This window comes from Sciurus vulgaris (assembly GCF_902686455.1).
Source record: "Sciurus vulgaris genome assembly, chromosome: 11".
In the NCBI taxonomy this organism is placed as follows: Eukaryota; Metazoa; Chordata; class Mammalia; order Rodentia; family Sciuridae; genus Sciurus; species Sciurus vulgaris.
Window position 1 is genome coordinate 39,614,004 of NC_136472.1, and position 27,789 is coordinate 39,641,792.

The 27,789-nt window shown below is 37.1% G+C and overlaps 1 protein-coding gene across 2 annotated transcripts; it reads right to left on the reverse strand.

Moving 5' to 3' along the window:
- Positions 1-572: 572 nt before the first annotated feature.
- On the reverse strand, positions 573-27,740 carry PRRG4 (proline rich and Gla domain 4). Of its 2 annotated transcripts, none has more exons than XM_079103097.1 (6): positions 27,604-27,740; positions 26,823-26,944; positions 17,443-17,606; positions 15,332-15,380; positions 13,283-13,415; positions 573-4,340 (listed from the first exon to the last, which is right to left on the reverse strand). In XM_079103097.1, exons 2-6 carry the CDS (start codon positions 26,920-26,922, stop codon positions 4,106-4,108), a joined length of 681 nt encoding a protein of 226 aa, XP_078959223.1. In that variant the 5' UTR covers positions 26,923-26,944; positions 27,604-27,740; the 3' UTR covers positions 573-4,105. The 2 variants fall into 2 exon arrangements, with proteins under 2 accessions (XP_078959223.1, XP_078959222.1); XM_079103096.1 differs by lacking the exon at positions 27,604-27,740 and adding an exon at positions 27,281-27,577.
- Positions 27,741-27,789: the final 49 nt, after the last annotated feature.

Below are 27,789 nucleotides of genomic sequence, written 5' to 3' on the forward strand. Positions count from 1 at the left end.
GGAGGAGCCAGGCCCATACCTATAATAACAGCAACTTGGAAGGGTGATACAGAAGAAGAACAAGTTTAAGGACAGATCTGGCAAATTAGCCAGACCCTGTCTCAAAATTAAAAAGGGTTGTGAATGTAGCCCAGTATACATAAGGCACACACACACACACACACACACACACACACACACACACACACGAGAGAGAGAGAGAGAGAGAGAGAGAGAGAGAGAGAGAGAGAGAGAGAGAGAGAGAGAGAGAGAGAGAGAAAAAGAGAGAGATGTTGGAGGAAACAATTCAGAAAGTTGAAGGCATCAGTATATATCATACATGTTCCAAAGTAACCACATAGACAGGATATATAATTTTTTAAAAAAATTATAGAAATGTTAGACATTCTTTTAATACTATAAATGCCATATATATTTCAAGTCAAATTAATAACTAATAAAATCAAATAAATCAAACTAATAACAAAATTCAAATAAAACAAAAACCATATAAATAATATGTAGAGCTTTTGTTAGGCATTAACAAATTTTTTAGCATTAAAAGTCTCTTCTACATATAAGAAGAGTATACATATATATAAATTTTCTAAGAAATAGAAAAAAAATGTTTAGAAAATTAAAGGGAAATGGGAAACCAAAGATACAGGGGACAGAGTTGCTCTACTTTTTTTTTTTTTCTTTTTTTGTGGTACTAGTATTGAACCCAGAGGTGCTGAGCTATGTCCCCAGCCCTTTTTATCTTTTATTTTGAGACAGACTCTAAGTTGCTGAGGCTATCCTTGAACTTGTGATATTCCTGCCTCAGCCTCCCCAGTTGCTGGAATTACTAAAGGTATGACCTTATAAAGTGTATTTGTCTTTTTCGAGTCCAGTTCTCCTTTATAACCATGTTTCATTCATGTCCTGATTGTGATAAAGTAGAAAATGAATCTAATTATATATAAACATTTGTGTAAAAATAGAGTTAATGGTTAGCACAAATCAATAACCTGGGGAAGCATAAGCAAAACAGGTCAATTAAATCAAATAATAATTTTACCAAACATACAATAAGCACAGAAAGAGAAGAATGAAACAGATATACATCAGGGATTTTATGTTGAGACAGTTCCCTTTCCATCATGATAAGCATATGTCAACAATAGTTCCATCACATTGTTCTTTTATATTTAAAGTATCATGATCTCAACCTTGGAGACTCTATAAATAACAGTCACTTCAAAATCACAGGGATTAATTCTAGATTCATTCAAGTTAGAGCATCTGGTTTGCACTAAATGATGGCAGTTGATTTCTCTAGGCTGCTGTTGGGACACAGATTGTGAAGCTAGTTTTGCAGTTTGACTTTTGGGAGTCAGCAGAAGTAAAGGAATTCACGGAACATTTTAAATTATGACTCAGTACAATATACACACATTTTATATTTGTATTTATCCCAAATATTCCTCACATGTATGTGAAAAAAGTTATACTTATACACGTGATATGTATACATATATACATGTATGTTTATGTGAGAAGTGCTTGTAAAATTTTCTCATGGATTTGGAATTAATTAACAAGATCCCTGGATTATAATGAGAAGCAGTGTAATTCTAGAGGTATGAGTGGGGACCAGAAAAGTGTGCTTATTCAATCTAAACCCAGCTCTCACCAACTTGTTAGATTTTAGGCAAGTTATCTTTGTCTGATACTTATTCTTTAAAAGGTTACAGGCAATCTTGACTTTGCTCACTTTGTAATAAAGAGGATTAAAATAAGTGTAAAATGAATAGTGTAATAAGAGAAAAAGTACTTTATGTAAAGACAAGATATGACTAATAGAATTTTATAGGTAATGTGGGTGGCTTAATAAAACATTTTCCTAATTAAATCTAAATGTTGCTAGATGATTTATTTGTAACAAGCAACTAAACAGGCTCTGAGAATCTACAAGGACAATCTTTAACAATGTCTAATGATTAAGATCTTAACTTTTATCTGTCTTAATGAAGATCATGCTGTTATAAGAGAGACACACATGCACTGTAATATGATATATACTTTCTAAACATTTACTTTGGAAGGAATTATCAAATGCCTGTGGGTTTGATGTCTCATCTCTGTAAAAAATATAATATTTTAATATAAATGATTTTAAATAATAGGAAAATGCAGTGCCTGGCAAAAACATAAAGAACAGAATTTTCTTTTTTTTTTTTTTTTTTTTTCTTTTTTCTTTTGGTACCAGGGACTAAACCCAGGAGCCCTTAGCCACTGAGCCACATCCCCAGTCCTTTTATTTTTTATTTTGAGACAGGGTCTCACTATGTTGCTTACTGCCTTGCTAAGTTGCTCAGTATGGCTTCAAACCTGCAATCCTCCTGTCTCAGCCTCCTGAGCTGTTGGGATTACAGGCTTATGCCACCATGTACAGCAGAAGTATATTATTTTTTGACCTCTTATAAAGAGAAAATGAATTCACGTATGCACACATCCATACCCATAAAATTAGTACACACATATATCAGAAGTTTATAACTTATACTAACTTATACTCTGCTAATTTTTTTTTCTTTTTTCTTTTTGGTGCTGGGAATGTAACTCAAGGTCTTTGGTAAATACTAAGCATGGATTTTATCACTGAGCTATATCCCCCACCCACTATGCCACATTATTAAGGAAAAACTGGTCATATACATAATTAGAATAGACATAAAGTACTGGTTAAAATTATTATAAAAAGTGTTTTTCTTTTGTGTTCAAACATATTAAGAGATGCAAGGGAGGAGGTGCTAGGTCCTGGGGAAACAGCTTAGTGGTAGAGCCTGTATTTAGCAAGCATAAAGCCTGGCTTCAATATACAGCAAACCACCCTCCCAATAAAAAAAAAAAAAAAAAAAAAAAAGGAAAAGAGATACGAGGGTTTCTGGTAAATTTAATTGTTATTATTTTAATAGTTAAATACTTTTCTAGATTCTCAAACTATTATTTATAAAGTCCAACAAATTTTCCATAGATCGAATGGATTGAATGATGTAGATTATTTAGTAACACAGATGGGGTATCTACTCATCAGGAATGAGGGCAATTTCATCAAGTTCCAGTTATAGGTTAGAGGATATTTATTTGATAACATTAACAATTTTTGTAAATCTCTGCTATTGCAACCCTGTACCATGTGAAGAACTAAATTGAAGCAAACAATATTTCTACTGACCCCACTCCCGATAATGAAACATGACCAATTATGTGTTAAGAACTAATACCTGCATAATATGGTGAATACTAGGCAATATTTTAAAATATAAAACCAAGTGTTTATGTTAAGGCCACAGAATTATATTAAAATTGAATTTTGTGAAGTATTTCCACCTCCCCCCCAAAAAAATGCTAATAAAGAATGGGTCTAATATCATGACTTGGGAAAAGTAATGATTAGAATTTCTTCCTTTTTTTATATTCAACAAAAGAAATCTACAACTTTTATCTGGACAAAGGATACAAATAGGTTACTGGTTCTAACTGTGTTGCTTCTAACAGATTTTTGAACCTTTGAACCTTTAAAATATACATTATGACAAAGAGCTTTCTTATTAGCTGAAGAATTATGTAATCAAATTCTGTTCCTCTTTCCCTCTCTTCTATTTATATTATTTATTTGATCTAAACCAGGGTCTCACATGTGCTAGGCAAGTCCTCTACCACTGAGCTACATACCCAGCCATTTAGAAAAAAAATTTTTTTTTCCTTTTGCAGTGCTGGGGATTGAACTCAGGACCTTGTACTTGCAAGGCAAGCACTCTACCAACTGAGCTATCTCCCCAGCCCCTAAATTTTGTTTTTGGGACAGGGTCTCACTAACTTGCTCAGGCTGGTCTTGATTTTGTGATCCTCCTGCCTCCGTCTCCTCTGTAGTTGTGATTACAGGTGTGTGACACCATGCTGCACTTGAAACCAAATTCTCTTATCACGCTGATGACGATCACATTCAGGTCCAAGATGCATGATGCTTATTCTTCCCTTATTCCATGCAGTTTGTCATTAAGAGCTGCATCCTTTTTGATTCAGGGAGAACAAACCATTCAAATGGCATGAATTTCTTATTTCAAAGTGCAAGGTGTTCTTAGTGAGATGGGAGTGACATAGACTTTTTAAACACCCTAAATCCTTTTGCTGGTCCAGGATATGGTGGTGGTGGTGAAACACTGTGTTTTCTGGTCAGCGCCATTGCCTGTTCATAAGAAGGCAGTCCTGTGTCCTCCAAAGAAGTTGGTGATGGTGATAAGACAGCCTCCTCAGGTCTTCTGAAAATGATGGAGGAAGTGTGCCTGCCCCTTCTGGCATACATGGCTGAAGAACTAAACAGAGAGACAGTGTTTATGTCTAGGAAAGGCAGTATTTTTTTATAAATATGGTTAATATTAAAAATCAAACTATTTTGATAAAATTTGAACTCAACTTATTAATATAAAAAGTTTTAGTTTACCCACAGACTCTCAAAGAGCCTTGGTGTAGGGGAAAGACCAAGAGTTTTGAAGTCAGACGTGGATTTGAAACTTGCCAGTCATTTCATAGCTATTGAATGAACTCAAGCTACCTGACTGTTTCCTCCTCTCTAACATGGGGATAGTAAAAACTACAACAGAGTTGTTCTGTGAAAACAGAGGAAGATGTTGTATATATAGTTTCCAGCAATGTCTGGTACACTTAGTAAGAATCCAAACTCTGCAAATTCCCTTTCACCCTCTCTTCAATGAAAACTTTCTCAAAGTATTATGTGACACCAAGTCTAGGCTTTGTTGAAAGGAGGGGCAACTCCAAGCCAAGGAAATGGACGCCATAGGAGATAATGACAATGGCTGACGTTGTCTGTACCCTCCTACCTGTACCTGCTTACCTCCAAGACAGTAGTACTTCCCTCACATCACCCTCCTCCTCAAAAGTTGAATTGCAGCCTACTTTCCACTAAACCAGGTTTTGACTCTCACACCTCCTTTTCAAAGCCTCCCTTATTCTGGTTTCTACAGTTCTCGGCTCCTGTCGAGTAGCTTCCTGACACTCCCCTCTGTGCGCAGTGAATTCTTGGGTCCTTCCTTAGATTTTCACTGATCCTTTTCTTGGAATACTGTGTTTTCCCCTTCTACTAATCTAAGATATATATATACACACACACACACACACACACACACACACACACACACACACATTTTAACATGGCTTAGCTTGAGTTGGAGGATGTAGCTCAGTGATAAAGTACTTGCCTAGAATGCCTAAGCTCTGGATTTGATCCCCATCACAGGAAAGCAAAGTAAATTAAAAAAATAAATAAATAAATGGCTCCGTTCAAGTAAACCATTTTCACAAAACCTTGCCAGTCAATGGAAATTGCAACATGGGTCTGGTATTTTAAACCTATTTCTCTTCTCACTTGTGAGTTATGAAATGTAATTGAAACATGAGGAAGTAAATCTGTTTACTGTAAAGTTGGCTGTCTATAAAGTACCCTTACATAAGTTAACCTCCTATAGTTACAGCTGAGATAATTAAAACTTACAGTCAATATTGACCAACCTCTAGTCAATATTTGCAATATTCTTCCCATTAATAGACAGTTTACAGATCCAATATGCTGTGAACCTTTCCAAGCTAAGTCAGCTAATTGGTCCCTTAAAGACACCTTTTTCTTTTGAAGGTAATAATGAGATGTGAAATTGGAGGGAAAGAGAGAAAAATTGCAGAAAAAAGAAAAGCAGGGGCTGGGAAGATAGCTCAGTCAGTAGAGTGCTTGCATTGTAAGCACAAGGTCCTGGGTTCGATCCCCAGCATTGTCAAAAAAAGAAAGAAAGAAAAGCAAAAGTCGGTGTAAATCTAGGAGCTGGATAATCAGCCCTTCAATAGTCAAGAGGCAACTGAGAGGATCACAAGTTTGCTTAGAAGGCTCAATACAATTCCTCCTCTGTCAGAAGTCTGGAATGCACTCATGGGAGGTCAGTCACTTGCCACATTCATCAGCTTGTGATGAAAAGTTCTGTGTGTTTGCTTACAGGGGATGGGAGAGATAGGTACTTGATTTGAACAAAAATTTTCCATGTTGACTTTCAAAATTTTATACACAGTGTGTACAATGACCCACACCTGTAATCCTAACTACTTAGAAGGTTGAGGCAGGAGGATCAAATTCAAGGCTATCTGGACAACTTATCAAGACCCTGCCTCAAAATAAAAAATAAAAAGGGGTGGGGATGAAGCTCTGTGGTAGAATACCCCTGGGTTCAATCTCTAGAACCAAAAATAAAAACAATGACAAACAAAACACAAAAGAAACAATGTAATGATTATATCAATCACTAAATACTATCTAGTGTTTTTTTATACCTCATATATTTTACATGATTAAAATTAGAAAGTATGCACTAATAATATCTTAAAACTGGAACATCATATTATGCCTATTTTCCTCCACAAAATACAGAAAAAAAGAAATGAAAGGAAACTTTTCTGACCATCATCTTTTTTTTTAAATAATTTTCTTTCTCAAGTATTCCTTCCCCCTCACACCACTTTTGGCCTTGTGAAATACAGAAAGAGAACAAATGACTCTGCTGGAAAATTTTCTTGGGACAATAAAGGCAAAGCACGTTAGTATTTAAAAGTTAGTCTCAACATAAGAGCATGTCTAATAATCCTAGCTTGAAATGTTCTCTAGAATTTAAGAGTTCAGAGGATCAAACACAATGGATGAAAAATGATTTGTGCACTACACGGTATTACACTGGATTAACATTAAGTTTAACTAAACTTACTTTTAAAAGGAGATATCCAGGGTTTTATATTTCACAATGACATACACAGAAGACATGCCATAATCATGCCACCATTTAACTCATGTGTGGTATTTACTTATTTATTTTAAATGGGGGTGTCACTATGTGTTATGGTTTGTATGTGAGGTGTCCCCCGCCAAATCATGTGTGAGACGATGAAAGAAAGTTCAGAGGGAAATGATTGAGTTCTAATCATAGGGATTAACTGGGTGGTAACTGAAGTGGTTGGGTGTGGCTGGAGGAGGTGGGAATTCGGGTGTGGCTTTGGGGTATATAGTTGTACCTGACAAGTAGAGACCTCTTTCTCTGCTTTCTGATCACCATATGAGCTGCTTCCCTCTGCCACACTCTTCTGCCACAATGTCCTGCCTCACCTTGAGCCCTGAGGAATGGAGCTGGCTGTCCATGGACTGAGACCTCCGGAACTGTTTATTTGAGCCCCCAAATAAACCTTTCCTTCTCTACAGTTGTTCTGGTCACATCTTTTAGTCACAGCAGTGAAAAAGCTGACTAAAACACTATTTTGCCCAGGCTGGCCTTGAACCCCTGGGCTCAAGTAATCCTCCTGCCCCAGTCTCCCATGTAGCTAGGACTTCTAGTGCATCACCTTGCCCAGCTTCCCTGTGAATTTGAATTCTGTTTCTACCCTCATGCGGGGAAGAAACTATAAATGTTTCTGGAGGGAAAAAAAGGAACAAAATAAGAAGATAGAGTGGTGTAGTAAAGTAGAAAAATAAAGAGAAGCAGAGAAGAGAGATGAAACCATTGAACATGAATAATGCATGTGCTGTCATAAATATCACAGACTTCGAATGATTTTTTTTTTTAGTCCTGGAGATGGAACCCAGACCTTGCACCTGCTAGGCAAGTGCTCTAGTACAAAGCCACATCCCTAGCCTGAATGGAGTTATTAAACACGAGGACATACAAGAACTTTTTTGGAAAAGATTATGAATGGGGTAGAAGAAAAGTAAAGATAGACATCAAGAAACATCTCCAGGCTGGGATTGTGGCTCAGTGGTAGAGTGTTCACCCAGTATGTGTGAGGCCCTGGGTTCGATCCTCAGCACCACATAAAAATAAAAGATGTTGTATCCACTTACAACTAAAAAGTATATTTTTTTTTTAAAAAAGAAGAATCTCAAAGATAATTTTGCCTATTTCTTCCTTAACCTATAGATTTCCCTAGCTGGTGAGAAAGCCACAGTGAATAAAACTTTAGTCGAAAGTTCTAGAAAATGAAAAGAACTTGTTAATTTCCCATGTATTGAATAAGAAAAGTTAACAGAGGTCTTCACCTTAAAGATAGAGCCTTAAGAAAAATTAAATTTTTCCTTATTTTCTCTCACTTCTCAATTTTTTACAGAATTTATAGACACAAACTTCTCATTCATGCTCATAGGTCATATAATGCCTCAGGGTGGCTTTCCAAGAATTTCAGCGTGGGGAAGAATTACAATTTATGTTCCTCCCTTTTCTGCCCTCCATGATGGCTCCTTCTTTTTCTTCTGCACACTTAGTGGGGCGCATCCTGTAAGACACTGTACTTTCCCTTCTGTCCTTTAATTATATTCAGAGAACTTGCCCACTATCACAACTTCAACTCTTGTCCTCTAACATATGAATCCTAATTCCACATCTGTTGCATTAAGCTCTTACTCTTGCTTTTCCGGTTTAAAAAAATATTTTTGTGGTTATACCTACTTATCATAAAATTTGTCATTTAACCTTTAAAAAGAAGAAAGACTGGACTCAGGGAACCACAGAGCTATATTCCTAGACATTTTAATTTTTTTCAATATTTTTTAGATGTTGATAGATCTTTATTTTATTCATTTATTTATACGTGGTGCTGAGAATTGAACCCAGTGCCTCACACATACTAGGCAAGTGCTCTACCACTGAGCCACAACTCCAGCCAATATTTTAATTTTTATTTTGAGATGGTCTTGCTAAATTGCTGAGGCTGGCCTTGAACTTGGAATCCTGCCTCAGCCTCTTAAGTAGCTGGGATTATAGGGGTCACCATCACACGTGACATTTTAAACTTTTTTTTGTTGTTTTAGTACTGGGATTGACCTCAGGGACACTCTACCACTGCGCTATATCCCCAGTCCTTCTATTTTGAGACAAGGTCTCCCTAAATTGCTAACCTCAGTTGCAAACTTGTGATTCTCCTGCCTCAGCATCCTGAGTAGCTGGGATTAAAGGTATGTACCACCATGCCTGGCTCAATTTTCCTTTCAATTCTCTACTTAGTGCCCACCACCATCATGTCTGGCAAATCAAATGGAGACTCCTTGGGGCTGGCATTTCAATTACCCAACCATTTCCCTAGTCACTCATTTCTCTTCATCAGAGGTCTTAGATCTTTGGTCAGGATTATTTTGCTTATTTTTTCCTATATAAGTTTTGAGCATCTGTAATCCAAAAATCTAAAATCCAAATTGCTTTGAAATCTGAAACTTTCTGAGCATTGAGATGATGCCACAAGCGGAAAATTCCACATTTGACATCATGTGATAGAATGCAATCAAAACACTAGTGCAAATAGCTAAACTATGGTATATGTAAACTGTGGTACATATACACAAGGGAATATGACTCAAGAATGAAATTATGGCATTTGCCAGTGAACGGATGGAACTGGAGAATATGCTAAGCAAAATAAGTCAATCCCCCAAAACCAAAGGCTGAATGTTTTCTCTGATATGCAGATGCTAATTCACAATAAGGGTGGAGGTGGTGGTGAATGGAGGTAATTTGAACTAGACAGAGGGAAGAAAAAAGAGGGATTATGGGTGTAGGAATGATAGTGGAATGAATCAGACATTATTACGCTGTGTGCATATATGATTATATGACCTGTGTAACTCTACATCATGTATGACCAGACAAATGAGAAGTTATTGTCAAAATGCATTCTACTGGACTGGGGTTGTGCCTCAGTGGTAGAGTGCTTGCCTGGCATGTGTGAGGCACTGGGTTCGCTTGTCAGCACCACATATAAATAAATAAAATAAAGGTCCGTCGACAACTAAAAAAAATTATAAAAACAAAACAAAACAAAACAAACCCAAAATGGATTCTGTCATGTATACCTAATTAGAACAACAACAACAACAAAAAAAAAAAAAAACCAAAAACAAAAACAAACAAAAAAAAAACCACTGATATTTTTTAATTTAAATTATTAAATACCTTCTGGCTATGTGTATAAGGTGTATATGAAACAAATGACTTTTGTGTTTAGACCTATTTCTCATTCCCAAGCAAACATTCTAATCCAAAAAAGGCTAAATCCAAAACATTTCTGATCTCAAGTATTTCATAACACATATTCAAATTATACATATCTTTGCTCCTATAGTTCCACTTTCTTGGAACACCTACCCACGTAAAATCCTTTAAACTCATGTCCTCCACAGCGGCTAAATGTAGTCTATACTCATCACATCTCTGCTTGACATTCCTAACCATTACAAGGAGTGTGTTCCATATATATTTTAAATAAAATTTTTGTATATCTATCAAATTTATGAGAACTTATGTGCACTATATCTTCTGACTTTTAATTGATTTTTTTTTTTTTTTTTTGCAGTGCTGGGGATCAAACTGAGGGCCTTTCATAAGCTAGGCAAGCACTTCATCACTGAGATACATCCACAGCCCTAACTACTTAAATTTTGAGTTTCTGTTCATTTTTAAAAGAGGATCGTACAACTATTTGAGGCTAAATGCAATATAAATGTAGACCAACAGGAAATTGAAGAGTTAATGACAACTGTTCAAATTAATTGGGGTAGCCAGAGACGGTGGCACACACCTAGAATCCCAGTGATTTAAGGGCCTGAGGTACAGGATCAGAAGTTCAAGGCCAGCCTCAGCAATTTAAAAAGACTCTCAGCAACTTAATGAAACCCTGTCTCAAATTTAAAAAAAATATAAATATAAGTATTTATATATATACATATGTAAACATATATATGTATTTATATATTTTTAAAGGAGTGATACAATGACCCTGGGCTCAATCCATAGTATCTACCTCCCTTGTCAAATATTAATTGCAGTAAGAGTATTCTTAATTATTTCATATCAGATATAAATGAAAAATAGAAGAACTTGTAGAGGAACAGCACCAAACTGGACATTAGATAGCCAAAAATTCCTGTTCATTCTGCCACTATTTAATTATAGATTCTGTAGTAAATTCCTTGATTTTTTGAGCTTTCCTCATTTGTGGGATGAAGGAAATTACTGATTCTTCCTTTTCCCCTTCTCCTTCTCCTTTTCTTCCACTTTCTACCACTGTACCCAGCTGCTCTGATTCTTTTACCAAAGAAAAGAATAAATTTTATGCCTTCATTATTAGTTTGTCAGAATTAGAATTTTAAGATTTATTTAAAAAGAACTCTTTACATATGTAGAACTAAATGAAATTAGTAAATATAAAAGACATTTTATATTTAAATTATTTTTGCTTAAGTTTATTTTTCTTTTTGTAGCACTAAGGATCAAACCCAGGCACTCTATCACTGAGCTATCTCCCCAGCCCTTTTTATTTTTTGTTTTGAGATAGGGTTTCCCTAAATTGCTGAAAAAGGCTGGCTTTGAACTTGTGATCCTCCTACCTCACCCTCCTGAGTTTCTGGGATTACATTCTATGCCACTGTGTCCAACTTCTTTAAAAATTAATAAAAGCAATATCATTGAAGAAGTTTTAAAGTAGTTTTTTTGTCTCACTCACTTGTGTGACTCACTTAAAAATTATTTCCATTGCTATAAAAACACACAAATAATGGAGATTAGGGTCTTCAAGAAAAAATTTTAAACCTCTTTTGTGCCAAGAAAAGCAACATATGCATTATGCAATTTAATTTTTTTTTTTTTTTCTGTGCTGGGCATCGAACACAGAACCTTGTGAAATCAAAGTAAGCATTCTACCACTAAGCTAAACCCTTGGACTTGAAAAAGAAAACCTAAGCAGTTAAACATCACTTTTGCTGCTTGCTTTAATTAGCAGTCTTTTTAAAAAAAATTGATTGCCAATAAATTTTTAGAATCACTATATAATTATATGTTTTGAAAATATCACATAATTTTCAAATCCAGGAAATTTAACACTGATACCAATTTATCTTTCTGGTCCAGGATCACACAGTGCATTAATCATCATATCATCTACTTCAATTTGGAACAGTGAATTTTCCAGTTTTTCTTTGTTTTTCATAACAATGACTGTGACATTTTTGAAGAGTTCAGGTCAGGGGTTTTGTAGAATTTAAGTTTGATTTGATAGGGGTTAAAAGTCATCCTTAATTTAGAAGATGAGGAATCTTGTAAAAAAAAAAACTATATTTTTTCCTGTGAAATATATATATATAATATACTGAAACATATATATGCACACATATATATATATTCTATTAGAAGAATACAGAAACAATGTTTATTTTGCTAAAAAGATAAATCTAATGACTAAGTTATCATAAAAAGTACACTTGGTTACCATCATGAGCTTATTCACAAAAACATAGAGTATGACTATGGACATATAAGTATCAATCTATAATAGCCCATTTAGCACTTGGTGCTTCTTTTAAGTAATGTTGTCTCTACCTACTCATCCATATTCACTGGGAAGATAATCAGTACCTTTTAGTTCAAAAACAATCATGAGGTTCTGTTATACAAATAATTATGGCCTTTATGAATCTTTATCAAGCTTTATTAATGTGCTATTATCCTTAATTAGTAAGCACTTTGTTTTATTAATTTATACTTAATTCAAAGTATCAATAAAAAGCGTTGAATTAAAAAGTCAGTTATTCTGTTTCTTTGTGGGTAGCCACTTAGATCTATTAAGTCTCTGACTCAAAATTAACTATAGAACTTTTTGCTTCAGAAAATAATGTAGGGACACTGGTGTCTGCCTCTTGCTTAGAAGGAACTATTGAAAAATCAAGCTAACATACATGACACTTCTTGCATTCTTTTGAAGCATGTAAGGAACAGCATCATTAAGTTGTTAATGTGTTTGCTAAATTAAGCCACCAAACAACCGTTACACTAGAGTTGCCTGGGAAGACATGACAATTAAATGTATTACCATGACTGGATCCAAGAGCATATTTCGAAATAGCTAGAAGAGAGGATCTGAAGCAGGAAGAGGACACTAATGGAAAAACTAGTAAAATCTAAATAAAGTCTGGAGTTTACTTAGGGGTAATGCACCAATAATGTACCAATATTGTTTTCTAGTTTTGACAAACCTACTATGGTAACATAATATGGTATAGGGGAAATTAGATAAAAGGATATATGGGGACTCTGTACTATTTTTGTAACTTTCCTGTGTATTTGAAATGAATCCAAAATAAAAAGTTTATTTAAAAAATAGGCAGCTATTTGATTTATTTTAAAATAGCAATATATGTGCAAAAATGAATCAAGTATTTTTATTTGGTACTTACCCTGCATATGGCTGCCTGTTACACTTAGTAATACAAAGATAGTAACCAAGTAATCCAAAAATAACCAAAAATACTCCAGCAGCAATTAATCCAGTCAGAAGGCCCATAACATCGATTTTCTCTCTGTTACCATCTTAAAATAAATCATAAAAATAATAAAGATAATAACTGAAATGCATCATATATGATTTCAACAAATTAAACACATTATTAAGCATCTAATCATTGATATGGATGTCTTTAAAAATTTTTTAGAGAACCTACCTGAAAAAAAATTTAAATCATCTCTCTTTTTTTTTCTCTTTTATTTTTTGTAATGGAGATTAAACTCAGGGGCACTTTACCACTGCGCTACAGCTCTTTTAATTTTTAATTTTTTTGAGTTTTATTTATTTATTTTTTTGGTACTGGGGATTGAACCCAGGGGCACTCAACCACTGAGCCACATACCCAGCCCATTTTTAAAATATTTTATTTAGAGACAGAACCACTAAGTTGATGAGGCTGACTTTGAATTTGCAATCCTCCTACCTCAGCCTTTTGAGTCACTGGGATTATAGGCATGTGCCACTTAGCCAGTTCTTTTTATTTTTGTTTTACTTTGAATTTGTTTTATTTTGAGTCTGGTTTTGCCAAATTGTGGAGACTGGCCTTGAACTTGTGATCTTCTTGCCTTAGCCTCCTGAGTAGCCGGGATTACAGGCATGTGCCACTGTGCCTGACTTTTGTTTCTTTTAGGTTATTTTATTTTTTGGCAGAGCTAGGATAGAACCGAGGACCTTGTGCATGCTATGTAAACACTCTACCATTGAGCTACATCTCCAGCCCCTATATAATATTTAAATAGGTCTGATTAAAATGAAAATATTCAATACTAAGTGGGATAAACATTCTTTGTTCAACTATACATTTTGGTATTAACTACTGAGATACATTTATTAAGCTACTTGGTGAAGCTATACAATATAGTCTTCTACAGGGGAACGTTATCTATAGAAAGAATGTTACCTATTTGAAAGAATGACAAAATGTGTGTGTGTTTGTGTGAAAATAAAAAGCAGCCAAAAGTGGCTTGAAGAGTAAAGGGGAGGGAAGAATAGGAAATCTTGGTTAATGGGTACAAATTTATAGATAGGAGGAATGGGGAATAAATTCTAGTGTTCTATATGTCACTGAAGGGTGACTATAGTTAATGATTTAAAATATAGTTTTAAACATAGTTAATAAATAAAAATAATTTATCATATATTTCAAAATAGCTAGAAAAAAGGATTTTGAGTATTATTGAGTATTATTAACAAGAAATGACACATTTGACGTGATATATGCTTATTCCTTGATTTTATCATTACATATTGTAATTCATGTATTAAGATATCACAGTGTATCCCAGAAATGGTATAATTATTATGTGTGAATTAAAATAATTTTAAAAGGCAATTAGATATGACCAATACAGACAAGATCGGGCTCATTCAGTGTGGTATGACCGTAGACGAGATGACCAATACAGATAAGAAAAAGCATTTCCTCTTTCTAGAAGGTACTTAGTTCTATCTAACAATCTTTTTTTAATTGTTTTTCCTGGAGCTGGGGATTGAAAATAGCCTTACACAAGCTAAGCATGTGTTCTACCACTGAACTAAACCTCAGTCCTATTCAGCAATCTTAAATTTCCTAATATTCAATCTACTTGTAATGGTAAAAAAAAAAAAAAAAAGAAGAAGAAAACTTTAAAATAGTTTACTACTTGAAACCAAAAGAGTATTCTGTGCAAGTCTTGACTTAGCTAAGCTGTTTAAAACAGCTTTAAGCCCATTATCTCATTTCCCTAATATCTCACCAAACTTGATTTTCAGTGTGTAAGTAGATGAATGATGAATGCAGCCTTCTCTGTCTCAGATAACCCAACATATAATTGAGAAATCTTTCTTGGATTTACAAGGTATGTATGTTAAGCAACAGTCAAATCCAAACAATGAAAACTAAAGTATATTGCAATAGAGAGAGGGCAAGAAAAACATTAAATTTTATCAATTCTTGCTTTACCTGATTTTGTGGTTGGTCCTTTAATCGAATATTCCTGCCAAAATGTCATCTAAGAAGAAAAAGGTAAAATATCTGAGTTTACATAATCTATTATCATTTCATTTGCTCCCAATGACCCAAACTAGGGGTGGTAAACACTTGGTATGTGCCACAGGTAAGACACCAGCTCATTCAAGCCAGAAGGTGTGACTCACTCAAATTAAAACACTGTTCTCCAGGTCTGTCACTGTGTCTGCTTAATTGGTTAAGGAACTATTTCCAGCCACTCTATACCATGCCCTACCATCCCTAGCCACCCACCTTCCTTACTTGACTGAGGCCTTCATTAAGGCCTTGGGAAACAATCATATTTAAGTGTTGGTGAAATACCAAGGATGGAGATTGAGACTGTGGACACATTATGGTGTTTGAAAAAGAGTCTGAATTCTTCTATGCCTGGGGCCCCACAGTTTGCTGGGAGATTTTATTGAGAGGCATTTATTGATGTGGAAAGACATCCCTGATACAGTTTAGGTTTGGTGGTACTTGAAAGAATAGAAGTAAATTTTAAGGAACCAGAACAAAATTAGAAAATGGGTTTGTGTAAAATAAAATCCTAACAGACACAACTGCAAAGCATGTTCTTTGTTTTCCCACTTTAATAGATGTGACAAATACAGGAAATGTGAAGCCGGGCACAATTATAGAAGAATAAAGAACTAGGTTCTATTACTACCTATCTCTGAAGGAGGTTCTTATTACCTATCTCTGAAGGAGGTTCTTATTAAGTAAAAAATAAAATAAAATGCTTGAGGAAGAGGAAAAGGAGCTGGGGTTATTTAATCTATAAAAGTAAAGAATTTTGGTCACTTAACATTCCTCAAGAATATGCCAGATTATAACAGGCACAATGTTATCTATGTTATCAAGATTAACAGAGAAGATTATTTTTTGTACCAGGGATTGAATGCCAGGGTGCTCTACCACTGAGCTATGCCCCCAGCCCTTTTTATTATTTATTTATTAACCTTTTTTGGTACTAGATTGAACTCAGGGATGCTTTACCATCGAGCTATGTCCCTATCCCTATTTTGAGAAGTTAGTCTCACTAAAGTGCTGAGGGTGTCTCTAGATTGCTGAGGATGGCCTTAAACTTGCAATACTCCTGCCTCAGCCTTCCAGGTGGCTGGAATTACACACGTGGGTCATCATGCCCAGTTTGTTTTTTATTTTGACACAGGGTCTCACTAAATGGCTGAGGCTGGCTTTCAACTTGGAATCCTCCTGCCTCAAGCTTCCCGAGTTGCTGAGATTACAGGTGAGTGCCTCTGTGCCCAGGTAACAGGATTTTATTATGTTTTAAGGTAGAATTTCTAAAAAGATTTCCCTTAAATCACACAGATAGACCAAAAATAAACCAAAAGCAGGGGGTACATATTTTGTATCATCAGTGTTAAAGGAGCACCTGGTATGTAGTAGATTGTTAATAAATATTTGAAATTTAAATGTGGAAAATAAAAAATAAAAAGTAAGATCACTGAGGAATTGTTCTGAGTCTAAATGATTGAAGCTTGAGTCTAAGCACTAACTCAAGTAATATCTTTTGTTTTGTGTGAGTGTGTTCTCGGGTCCCGGGATTGAATTCAGGACCTTATGGGTTGCTAGGCAAGTGCTCTGCACTGAGATATCACTCATAGCCTCAAATAATATCTTTTTTTAAAAAACATGTTGATAGACCTTTTATTTTATTCATTTTTTTATAGGTTGTGCTAAGAATCAAACCCAGTGCCTTGCTGCTAGGCAAACGCTCTACCACTGAGCCACAACCCCAGCCCCTCAAATAATATTTTGAAGTTAATTCACTCTCTTCTGAAATTGTTACTGAGTATAATAGACATTAAACACACAAAATCACAGCATATCCCATAACCTGTTAATTACTATAAACCTAGCTAATTAAGTATAAAGCCAAGTCTCAATAGGGTAATTAGCAAATTAAGGAAGTAGAAAGATATAACAGGTATACAACCTTAATTTTGTTTAAAGCATAAAATCTATAATGACTGAAAGCGCTACTTTCTTAAGTACAATTTAATGACTTTCCAGCTAATTAACATCATCAACCAAATTACCGTTTTATCGTCATCCACGAAAATCTCTCTGGCTTCCTCATAATTACAAAGCTCTTCATAGCATTCTCTTTCTAGGTCACCAGGAGTGAAAAGCTCCAAATCAAATCTGTTATATAGGAGGCGACGATGTATGAAAAAGTTTGCTTCTTCTTTTGATGTAAAAACTAAATAAAGACACACACACAAAAATTCCAAACACTGATAAACAAGGCAGAAAATTTCTGTTTCAGTTGTAGAAAAAGTAAATTGCTCTCTTCTGTGGTTAAATTATACCAAATTTCTTGTATGGCTTTAAAATCTAACTTTAAAAAATAGCATCAGTAAGAATGATTTCTGATAAATATGAAAATATAAAAACTAACATGATTCCAGAAAATACTTGGCTTAGTTATGTCCAAAATTATTTAGTATAAATGAAAATTATTCAACTATCACTTTTCCCTACAGACAATTACTTTTCCAATAAATGATAGATCAGACTATTCTATTTCCAAAGCCTGGTTTCCTTATTATCTTGATTAAGAAAAATTACTGGGGTCTAATAGAAAAATGTTGGACTGAGAGTGGGAAGACAGATTCTTCATTTTGACTGGTTTGGGCTTTCAGCTGTGTATACTAAGGAAAGCCATTTATATCTCTGGCCTGTCATTCCCTCATTTGCAAAATTGGAAATAGAATTAAATAATCACCACAATGTCTTTAAGTTCTAAAGTTATAAATTAATACTTTTAAATGTTTCTTATTCAAGCTTATATTAGAACTTATAAAATTATAAGCTTAATTAAAAAACATTCAACTTCTGTCAAAGGAATGGCTCCCTTTACCTGATGGCCAAAGCATATCTAAAATGCCTTAGAGGACACATCTATATTTTCTGGGAAGGTCAACAGTAAATATAATAAGGTCAAAGCACAGACTGACACAAAACCAGAACAACTCATACCTGGCAGCATTTTCAAAACCCACAAACTTTAAACTCTTTCTGGTGTCAACCAATAAAGGTTCAAGTAATTTTGTTCTAGATCATATTGCCTAGGCTGGAATTTCTGACAACTACATCAAAACAATTAAAGAAACTTAAAAGTGACAACACTTGGCAATGCTAACCATTACCACAGGAAGAATATATTAAGGTGGGCAGCTGGAAGACAACTCCTGAGGAAGCATGGTTCTGTAAAACTAATAGTAATTTGTGAGTGACCTCAGGTAGGCCATTTATTCTTATCCTCTTGATAATGGTTATATCTTGTCCTTGATATTTTTTGCTATAAATTAATTATCTATCTAAATGAGTCTGAATCATCTGTTTTGTCCAGTACAGTAGACACTGGCCATTTATGGCTACTGACTACTTCAAAAGTGGCTAGTCCTGCTGGGTGTGCATGCCTGTAAATTCCAGCTACTCAGGAGGCTGAGGCAGGAGGATCATAAGTTAGAGGCCAGACTCAGCAATTTAGTGAGACCCTGTCTCAAAATAAAAAAATAAAAAGGGCCGATTGGGGATGTAAGTTAGTGGTAGAGCACATCCTGGGTTCAATCCTTAGTACCAAGGAAAGGGAAAAAAAAAAAAAAAAAGGATAGTCTGGATAGTCTGAATTGATATGTACTTTAAGTATAAATACAGAGGATTTCAAAGACTTACTGGGGGAAAAAAAGGAATGTGAAATATCTCAACATTATTTATACTTTGAAATAATGACATTTTGGCTATTGAGTTAAATTAAATACATTATTAAATTAATGTCACCAATTTCTTTTATTTTTAAAAAGGTGCCTATTAGAAAATTTTAGTATTATTTATGTGGTTCACATTATATTTATTTTGGCCAAGCACTATTCTGGTGTGTCAATTACCATGTTATAAATAACATCTGGGCTATTGGAACTAAGGGGAAAGCTAGGATGGAATAATGGGTGATAGGTGTTTTATCCTAAAAGTAAAACAGACTTTCTCTGAAATTAAGGGCAACTTTCTCATATTGAGAATTAAAGCTCCACGTGTTTTTAACTTCTAAACTTCCTCATACTGAGAATAAAGGTTGAAGGGCTGCCTACTACCGCGCAAGACACCAAGGAAGCCAGGACTGACAAGTTCTCCTCTAACTTACATTTATATATGTTTATTTCCTGCCCTGTGTTTCACTTTACCTCCTCTTCTTTTATAAAAGCTTTCCTTGCCCTTGAGTTCTTTGAAAATGATGAGTTGAGAGTAAGTTCCCTCTATTTTCCTTCAAAGTTGGCTTAGAATAAAACTGTTTCTTGTGCCAGTTTGATTCCCAAGTGTTTGTGGAGTATGAGTGGTAAATAATAACTTCTTGCCCCAGAATGGTAATGTAAGGAGGATGGAGGGGTCAGTGTGATTAAATAATTCTGTTCTTTCTCCTTCTTTGTCTTCTTGTCGATATTACGCTTTCACCAATGAGAACACAGTACAAAAAAATTTCCAAGCCTCTCATCCCTTACAGGAACTCCTACAATGGAATTCTAGGTGGTCTCCTTGTTCCTCTACAAGAAGTTGTTAAAACAATAGCCAAAGACATCTATCTATTGATCGATGGATCAATCGATCTTACTGGAGATTAGTTCCAGTGCTGCTGTTGCCATTGAATTACATGCCCACCTCTTTTTATTTTTTATTTTGAGACAGGTCTTGCTAAATTGCCCAGTCTGGCCCCAAACTTGTGATCTTCCTGCCTCAACTTCCTGAGTAGCTGAGATTATGGGTGTGGATCACTGCACCTGGCTAGAGACATCCTTTTAAGAGGTAAGAAGTACTTTTAGGGCTGGGGATGTAGCTCAGTTGGTAGAGTGCTTGCCTCGTAAGCACAAAGCCCCTGGGTTCAACCCCCAATACCCCCCTCCAAAAAAAAAAAGAAGTATTTTTATTTTTTTTGGTCTTTTTCTCTATCTTTTTAATCTTTTTTTTTATTAGAACATTATAATTATACATGGTAGTTGGGTTCATCTGAATGAAATCATACATGCATGGAATGTGGTTTCAGTTTATGTTTTCCCCCTTTTTTTGTTCCCTTCTCCCTCCCTATTTTCCTTCCCGTACTCTATTGGCCTTCCTTTTATTTATTTATTTATTTATTTTTGGGGTGCTGGGGATTGAACCCATTCTAAACCATTGAGCCACATCTCCAGTCCCCCCTTTTTTTTTTTTTTTAAATTATTTATTTTAAAATCAGCATTTTACTTAAAACTTTTCAAATTCACAAAATGGTAAAACGAAAGTTCAAAAACAGATGTCTATAAGCACATTATAGAGCACCTCTCAGAGCCTGGCAAGTCCCGGCCCTGTCACTTTTCTCACCCCTGGGCTCCTCCCAGGGTTCCCCCAAGGCTGACCCTAATGGAGGACTCTACTGTTCCAAAGAAGTGTTTTGCTGGCTTGCAGAAACTCCTGGGGGGCAATGAGCATGTTTACCATGGTTCTATGGGTGTATGCATTTGGCAAAACTGACCTACATGCTTATTAGTGTTCATTTTGTCTTTCAATAAAGCTGTTTAAAAAATATTATGGTGTACAAAAAGCCTAGTCCATTTTAAATTTTCTGTCTTGAGACAGCACCTTGCTAAATCGCTAAGGTTGGCTTTGAACTTGCGATTCTCCTGTCTCAGCCTCCTGAGTCACTGGGATTACAGGCTATGCACTATCACGCCTGGCTCATTCATCTATTTATTTTTGATTGGTTCTTTCTACTAATACATAACGGTGACATTCCCTATGGTGTATTTATGTATGCACATCGCGTGATTTTTTAAAATTCATTCCACATCTCCTCCCCTTCCCTGTCCCTCCTCTCACCCTCTCAGTCTTCTATTCTACTGGTCTTTCCTATATGGTTTTGATCTCTGAGCCTTCTTGCTTTTGCTTCCTTTATTTTGCTCTATCTTCCATATATGAGAAAACACTCAACCCCCTACTTTGCTTTTTAAAAACCTAATGACAGGGTCTGAGGTGGAGTGCTTGCCTAGCGTGTGTGAGGCACTGGGTTTAATTCTCAGCACCACATAAAAATAAACAAACAAACAAATAAATAAATAAAAATCTAATGACAATCGTGCCTCCCACAGAATAAAAGCTGAAGTTCTTACAACGGTCTAAAGGCCCTATGCAATCTGATCCCCAAGCTCTCAGCCCTCTAATCCCTTTTCTACCACTTTCCCTCATGTATTCTGTCACCATCACACCACGCTGGCTTCCAACACACTTGGTTCTCTCCTGTCTCTGTTCTTGCTGTTTTTTTTTTTTTTTTTTTTTTTTTTTTGAATAGGACTTTCTTTTTTCGGTTTGCCCTCACACCACCTTCAGGATTTTGTTCACTGTTACCTTGACTCCCCACCCCTAGCCACCCACCTCAGGCACTCCCTGTCCACATTGCGCTTTTCTCCACAGCATTAGCACCATCTGGTGTTCTCCATGCTTCACTTACTTATCTGTTAGCACTCTGTCCACTAAAGCAGGGATGTAGGTGCCTGACCCATAGAAGGTACTCAGAAAACAACAGGATCAATAAAACTCAGCTTTCCTACTGTGGGGAGAAACTCTTGGCCCTAAACTCAACTAGTGGAAGCAATTTATAGATATAACCTGGTATTACTCAACTGGATCGTTTTAAAGTAATAGACCAGCAATAAAGCAACTCACAGCTTGCTCACCTTGGCCATATTTACTGCATAGAATCTAATTTCAGAATAGAGAATAAGAAATCTACCTTTTATTGCACCTTCTCAGATAAGCCATGATTTTTACGTTTTTTTTTTTTTTCTCCTCCAGTACAGGGGATTGAACCCAGGGCATCATACGTGCTAGGCAAGTGTTCTACCATGAAGCTACATCCACAGCCCTTTTTTTATTTTGACAGGATCTCACTGAATTAACCAGGCTGGCCTTGAAATTTGTGATCTTCCTGCCTCAATCTACAAGTTGCTGGGATTATAGGCATGTGACCCTTGCCCAGCTAGAGCTATTTTTTAACTTGAAAATAAGATAAAAAAAAGAGAGTGCCATAGACATTTTTATTTTTCTTCAAATTATATTTATACCAATGTGATATATTTATGATTAATCAAAATATTATGACTGATGCTGTGTTAAATGTGCCTTCTGGGGGCTGCTGTTTGCCACTTGCCTGTTTGAAAGTACTGTTTCTGTATAAGTACCGCGCGCTAACCGATTGTGCCACTGGAGCTCCCGAAAGTACTGTTTCTGTCAGTGGCTAACCTTAGACTTAACCTTCAGTATCAGGTCAAATTTTTTCCTTCATCAGGAGGAAAATGTCTTTTGTCAGAAACCCTTGACTTTGTTTCTAATTGGAAAGGAGCAAACTCCCCTGCCTCTAGAGTGCCCTTGGCTCCTAGTGAGAGCCCCTATTTTCCCCTTGACTGCTGTTGGTCTTCTTAGGATTCTCTTCCCTTCTCTGATTTTCTTATCTTAGATTATTCTAAGAGACTGTCTATGCATTCCACTGTTATAAATCCCTCCACCCAAATATCCTATTCTCTTCATGTCTTTTATCACCCCATGTTTTCTACACAAGCTCCTTTTAAGTGATTTCAACTCCATTCTAAGAATTTATTAGAATTTAGCTGGAGGTAGCTGTCCCCTGCTTTCCAGTTGTAGTAGTACTCCTTTATTGACAATTTCACTTTTTATAGTTTCAGTTAACTAGGGTCAACCATGGTCTAAAAATATTAAATGGATAATTCCAGAAGTAAACAATTTATAAGCTATATGTCACTCTGTGTTTGTTGATGCAATCTCCCACTCTTGCTCAGTCTTGCCCAGAATTTGAAGCATCCTTTGTTCAGAGTATCCACACCATATACATTACCTGCCCATTAGTAACTTAGTAGCCATCTTGGTTTTCAGATCTACTTTTGTGGTATGCAGCGCTGACATAGAGGCATCTACTGGGGGTTTTGGAATGTATCCCCTGCAGAGATTGGAGGAATACTCTACTCTTCATACCTCCATTTATTATGTCCTGTTTTAGATGGGACACACTGCCTGTGTAATATACTGGGAAGGGCAAGATTATTGCTTTTCACTCTCTTCTGCTCTCAGGGTTTTCTGTCTATCTCTGGTACAAAGCTTTTGGAGATTATCTGTTTATACCCTGCCTCCCCGACCAGATGAAGAAGGTATCCATGCCAGGGATTACAGTACTTCATTTCTACATCTCTAGCACCTAGCATAGAGCCTGGCATACTATGTGTTCATAATGTAGTTACAGGCTGAACAAATTGTCTTTTCAAATGTGAGGATTCCTCATTTTCATTTCCCACAGATATCTGTAATTCTCCACACTCAAAATATGATTTCTAAATTCCTTCCATAATTTTGATGTCCTCAAGAGTAACTTTTGGGTGGAGAAGATCCAAGATGGTAGACTAGAGGGAGACTGCATTCCTTGTCGCTCCATAACTCGGGTTTCAAGCAGAGGATATCTGTTTCTTGGTGAGGCAGTTTTTGCTGCTTATCGATCCCCTGCTGTTTACCCCATTTGTCTACTGCGATCACCTGCAGTCTGCCAGCATATCGACTACTTTTTGAGTGCAGATTGCTCACTTTCTGGCGCCTACCATCTGTCATTTGCCTGTCTCTTGCTTATCCATCGCCTGCCTTTCACCTACCCATTACCCACCGCCCGAGGATCATCTCCCTATCATCCGCCAGCAGTCAGCAGACTGACCACATACCGCCAGTGGAGCACCAGCTGCCTGCTATTGCCTGGAAGTTCACTCTCACAGTACCTGCAGGTTTGGTTACACGTGGCTCCGCCATTTTGAGACAGCCAGGACCTGTAGGACCCCTGGCAGGACTGACTGAGCCCTGTCTCCAGGATCCTTCAGCCCAACCCATCACTCCCTGCCTCCAGGGCCTCATATTGATTGACTGCTCCCCACCACCAGGACCCCCAGACTGACTGATTGCACCCCGTCTCCAGGATCCAGCAACCATCAGACCACACACCACCTCAAGGACCTCCAGCCAACCACGCCCACACTGGAGCTGCAGCTCCCCATTTGCCAACACATTTGGAAACCAGAGCGGCCATCTTGGATAATCCTGGAAGCTGTACCTCCCATCTTTAGGTGGGGCAAATCCCATCCTGAGACACCTGCTCATTGTACCTCTCATACATCAGGGTACTGAAGACTGGGAGGAAAAAAAAAAAAAAAAAAAAAAGACTGGGAGGTTTGAATACTATATGACTGTTATAGTGTACATTTTCTTTTTTCTCCTTATTGAAAAATTTTAAGTTTTATTTCTTTACTTTTCTCACTCTCTTTTCCTTTTGTTTACCTGTTCCCTCAGAGTCTCTTTCTCCCTTATTGTATGCTAACAACCAACTTCTTTTGATTACACTATCACTCTTTCTGTGATCTAGAACTTCTATATATTCTTTTCTTATCCCATTAGCAGCTACATCCTATACCTCTCCACATCTTTGTCCTCCATTAGAAACTGCAGACCTTATTGCAAATCTATTTGTTATACTGAAGATAATAATTGAACTCAGTTTGTTTATTATGACAATATTGTTAATGTCCTCATAGGGGCTATTTGGTTTAGGGTTGCATACTGTCTGAATTGGGCACTGCTAATATTAATCTCCCCCTTAAAGAAAAGGTTTTGGAAACCTACAGGGTCACTATAAGCCTATAGGGGGGAAACTGCAATATCCCAGCTCTGCACTGCTAGAGGGGAAGATACATGAACAACATGAAAAAACAAGGGAAGAAAATGATTCAAACAAACCTAGATTCTATATTAATAGAATCCAGTGACAGTATGGTAGAAGAAATGTCAGAAAAGGAGTTCAGATTATACATAATTAAAATGATGAGATCTCTCAAAGGATGATATAAGAAACGCAGGCAATGAATGATCATACCAATAAGCAGTTGAAAGAACAATTGCAGGAAGCAAAAGGTCATTTCAACAAAGAGATAGAGATTCTAAAAAAAAAAAAAAAAAAAAAAAACAACAACAACAACAAAAAAAAAAACAGATGGAAATCCTTGAAATGAAGGAAACAATAAACCAAATAAAAAACTCAATGGAAAGCATCACCAAGAGACTAGATCACTTGGAAGACAGAACCTCAGATAATGAAGACAAAATATTTCATCTTGAAAATAAAGTTGCCCAAACAGAGAGTAACTTTTATGCCTGTGCCATGTGAATAAATGGACACACTCATAATCATTCTGGGGAGCATCATCTGGTCCTACTGAGTATGGGCCATCGACTTTATATATGGATGAACTTACATATATGATATGACTTGGGACATGCCAACAGGGATCTCTTTCCTTCCAAAATCTTTCCCTATTCCATCAGGTAGCTTAGTCAGTTGCCTAGAATTCTGTTATTAAAATTTGATTCCTTTAGATTAAGGGACTGCCCTATCTTAACATACACACACACACACACACACACACAGCTGTTATTATTAATAAAACAGGAATATTAGTATAATAGGTCCTTCTCAAATGAAAATAAGCTGCCAGTAGGAGCTAATGAGAAGATGAGAAGAGATAAGAAACAAGAATATGTGGAAAAGTACAGAGTGCTGGCACTGGGTGGGGAACCACAATGACTGGACAAGGAGAAGGACGCTGACACCCAAAGGCTTTTTTTTTTTTTTTTTCTTTTCTGGTTTTGCTAGGTTAGGCTTTTAACCTGCCAGGAACTAATTTGATTGTGACAAACCTAAAATGCATGGACTTCTAGGTTAGCATGCACCAAACCTAATCTCTCAACCATCTGCCTTTATCTAGACAACGAGACATTTGAAAGTAGGAAAGGACTTGAGAGATCATTTTGCCTCCTGCCCCATCATTTTACAGAGGAAGACATTCAAGTACAAAGGGATTAAGTACCTTGCTCAGGGTCTCATAACAAGTCCAGACAAGACCTCTGACGGAGAGGAGAGTCGCAGAGTGGTAGAATGCTTGCCTACTCTGCATGAGGCCTGGGGTTCCATCCCCAAAGTGCAAAAACAAGTCTAGACTAGATCCTGGACTCCCTGTCCGTCTTTCCTAGAAGAAGTAATTGTGCTCATTTATAATTGCCATACAGCTTCATCTAAGAAAAAGGGACGTCGAAATAGGCTTTCCATTCAGTTAACCACAAACCAAGTCTTAAACATATATTTATCAAAGGGAACAGATAAATCCGTATACACTGTAAAGCACAAGAAAGCCCACATTACCAAAATAAGCCTCAGATTAAACTAAAGTATATTTAACTTCTATGGTTCATGGGGACATTAATTTCAAATACCACACTTCCTTGCTAGAGATCTGTAATATGCAGATCTATTTTCCAGGAGGGTTTTCAGGGAAACTGCAGTCTTTCTTACCTTCTCCCGCATGCCTCGTATCCTTTAGACTTTTTGTGCAATGAGGAAATGCGAAGATAACTATGGGCAGTTGGCTGAGTAGAATCAGAAATGTAAACATAGTCTTGCAACTGTCAAACAAACTAAACAAACAAAAAACAAACAAAACAAAACCATCAAAAAAGTCCCAAGTTTCACTGGTAACTGAGTCACAGATCTGTTGTACTCAAAGCCACCGGGCGACTGAGCCCCACGCGAGGTTTCGGTCGGCAGGACCTGACGCCCTCCGGGAAAGTGCCCCCGCTGGGAGTGCCTGAAGATAAATGCTGCGCCCTAGAATTCTGCCCAGGGCAGAATGGACACTTGCCGCGACAACCCTCCGCTTTGCATTGGAATCCACCCCGTCGGTCGGGCCCTGGCACCTGTACCTCCCCGGATAACCTCTTCCCCCACCCGAGCCCCGCCGCCGGGCCCCGCACCTGTATCCCCCGGCACATGGTCCAACAGTCCCGGGGCGGGAGCCCTGTTGCTTGGTGGTCCCTGAGACCTCCGGACCCTCTGTCTCTGGCGCCCTCTCAAATCTCAGCGACACTGATTCTCGCTCTCCGCAGTGCCAGGGTGGCCCCAGCGCGTACGCAGAGGAGGCGCCTAGGGTGCTCGAAGGAACGCTGTGGGTGGGAAATTTGCGCGCCGCGAGTTCCTGCCTAGGTCCTGGGAGGCCACCCACCCAACAGTGGGAAAGTGAAGACGCGGCTACCTGGGGAGCACCTGGCTGCGCCCCGCCTCCCGGGGGCTGGCTTACCTGCGGAGGGCGGGTCTCGGGCTGGCGTCCCCAAGGAGCTGGAGCTGTGCTCTCAGCAGCTGCAGCTTCTGTTCCGAGCCCTGGGCGAGCCCGGTCTTTGCAGCCAGCTGTGGCCCCGCCTTGGCGGCGCGGGTGGCAGCTTTGGGACTTTTTCTAGACCCGGCCTTCTGTGGCAATTCAGGAGAA

Excerpts from the sequence above, each read along its gene's own strand:
- PRRG4 (XM_079103097.1), bottom strand. The coding sequence starts at position 26,922 with ATGTTTACATTTCTGATTCTACTCAGCCAACTGCCCATAGTTATCTTC. Across the intron at positions 15,381-17,442 it reads TCGTGGATGACGATAAAACG|ATGACATTTTGGCAGGAATA; the intron begins GTAATTTGGTTG and ends TTTTCTTCTTAG. Across the intron at positions 4,341-13,282 it reads AACAGGCAGCCATATGCAGG|TTCTTCAGCCATGTATGCCA; the intron begins GTAAGTACCAAA and ends CTCTCTGTTTAG.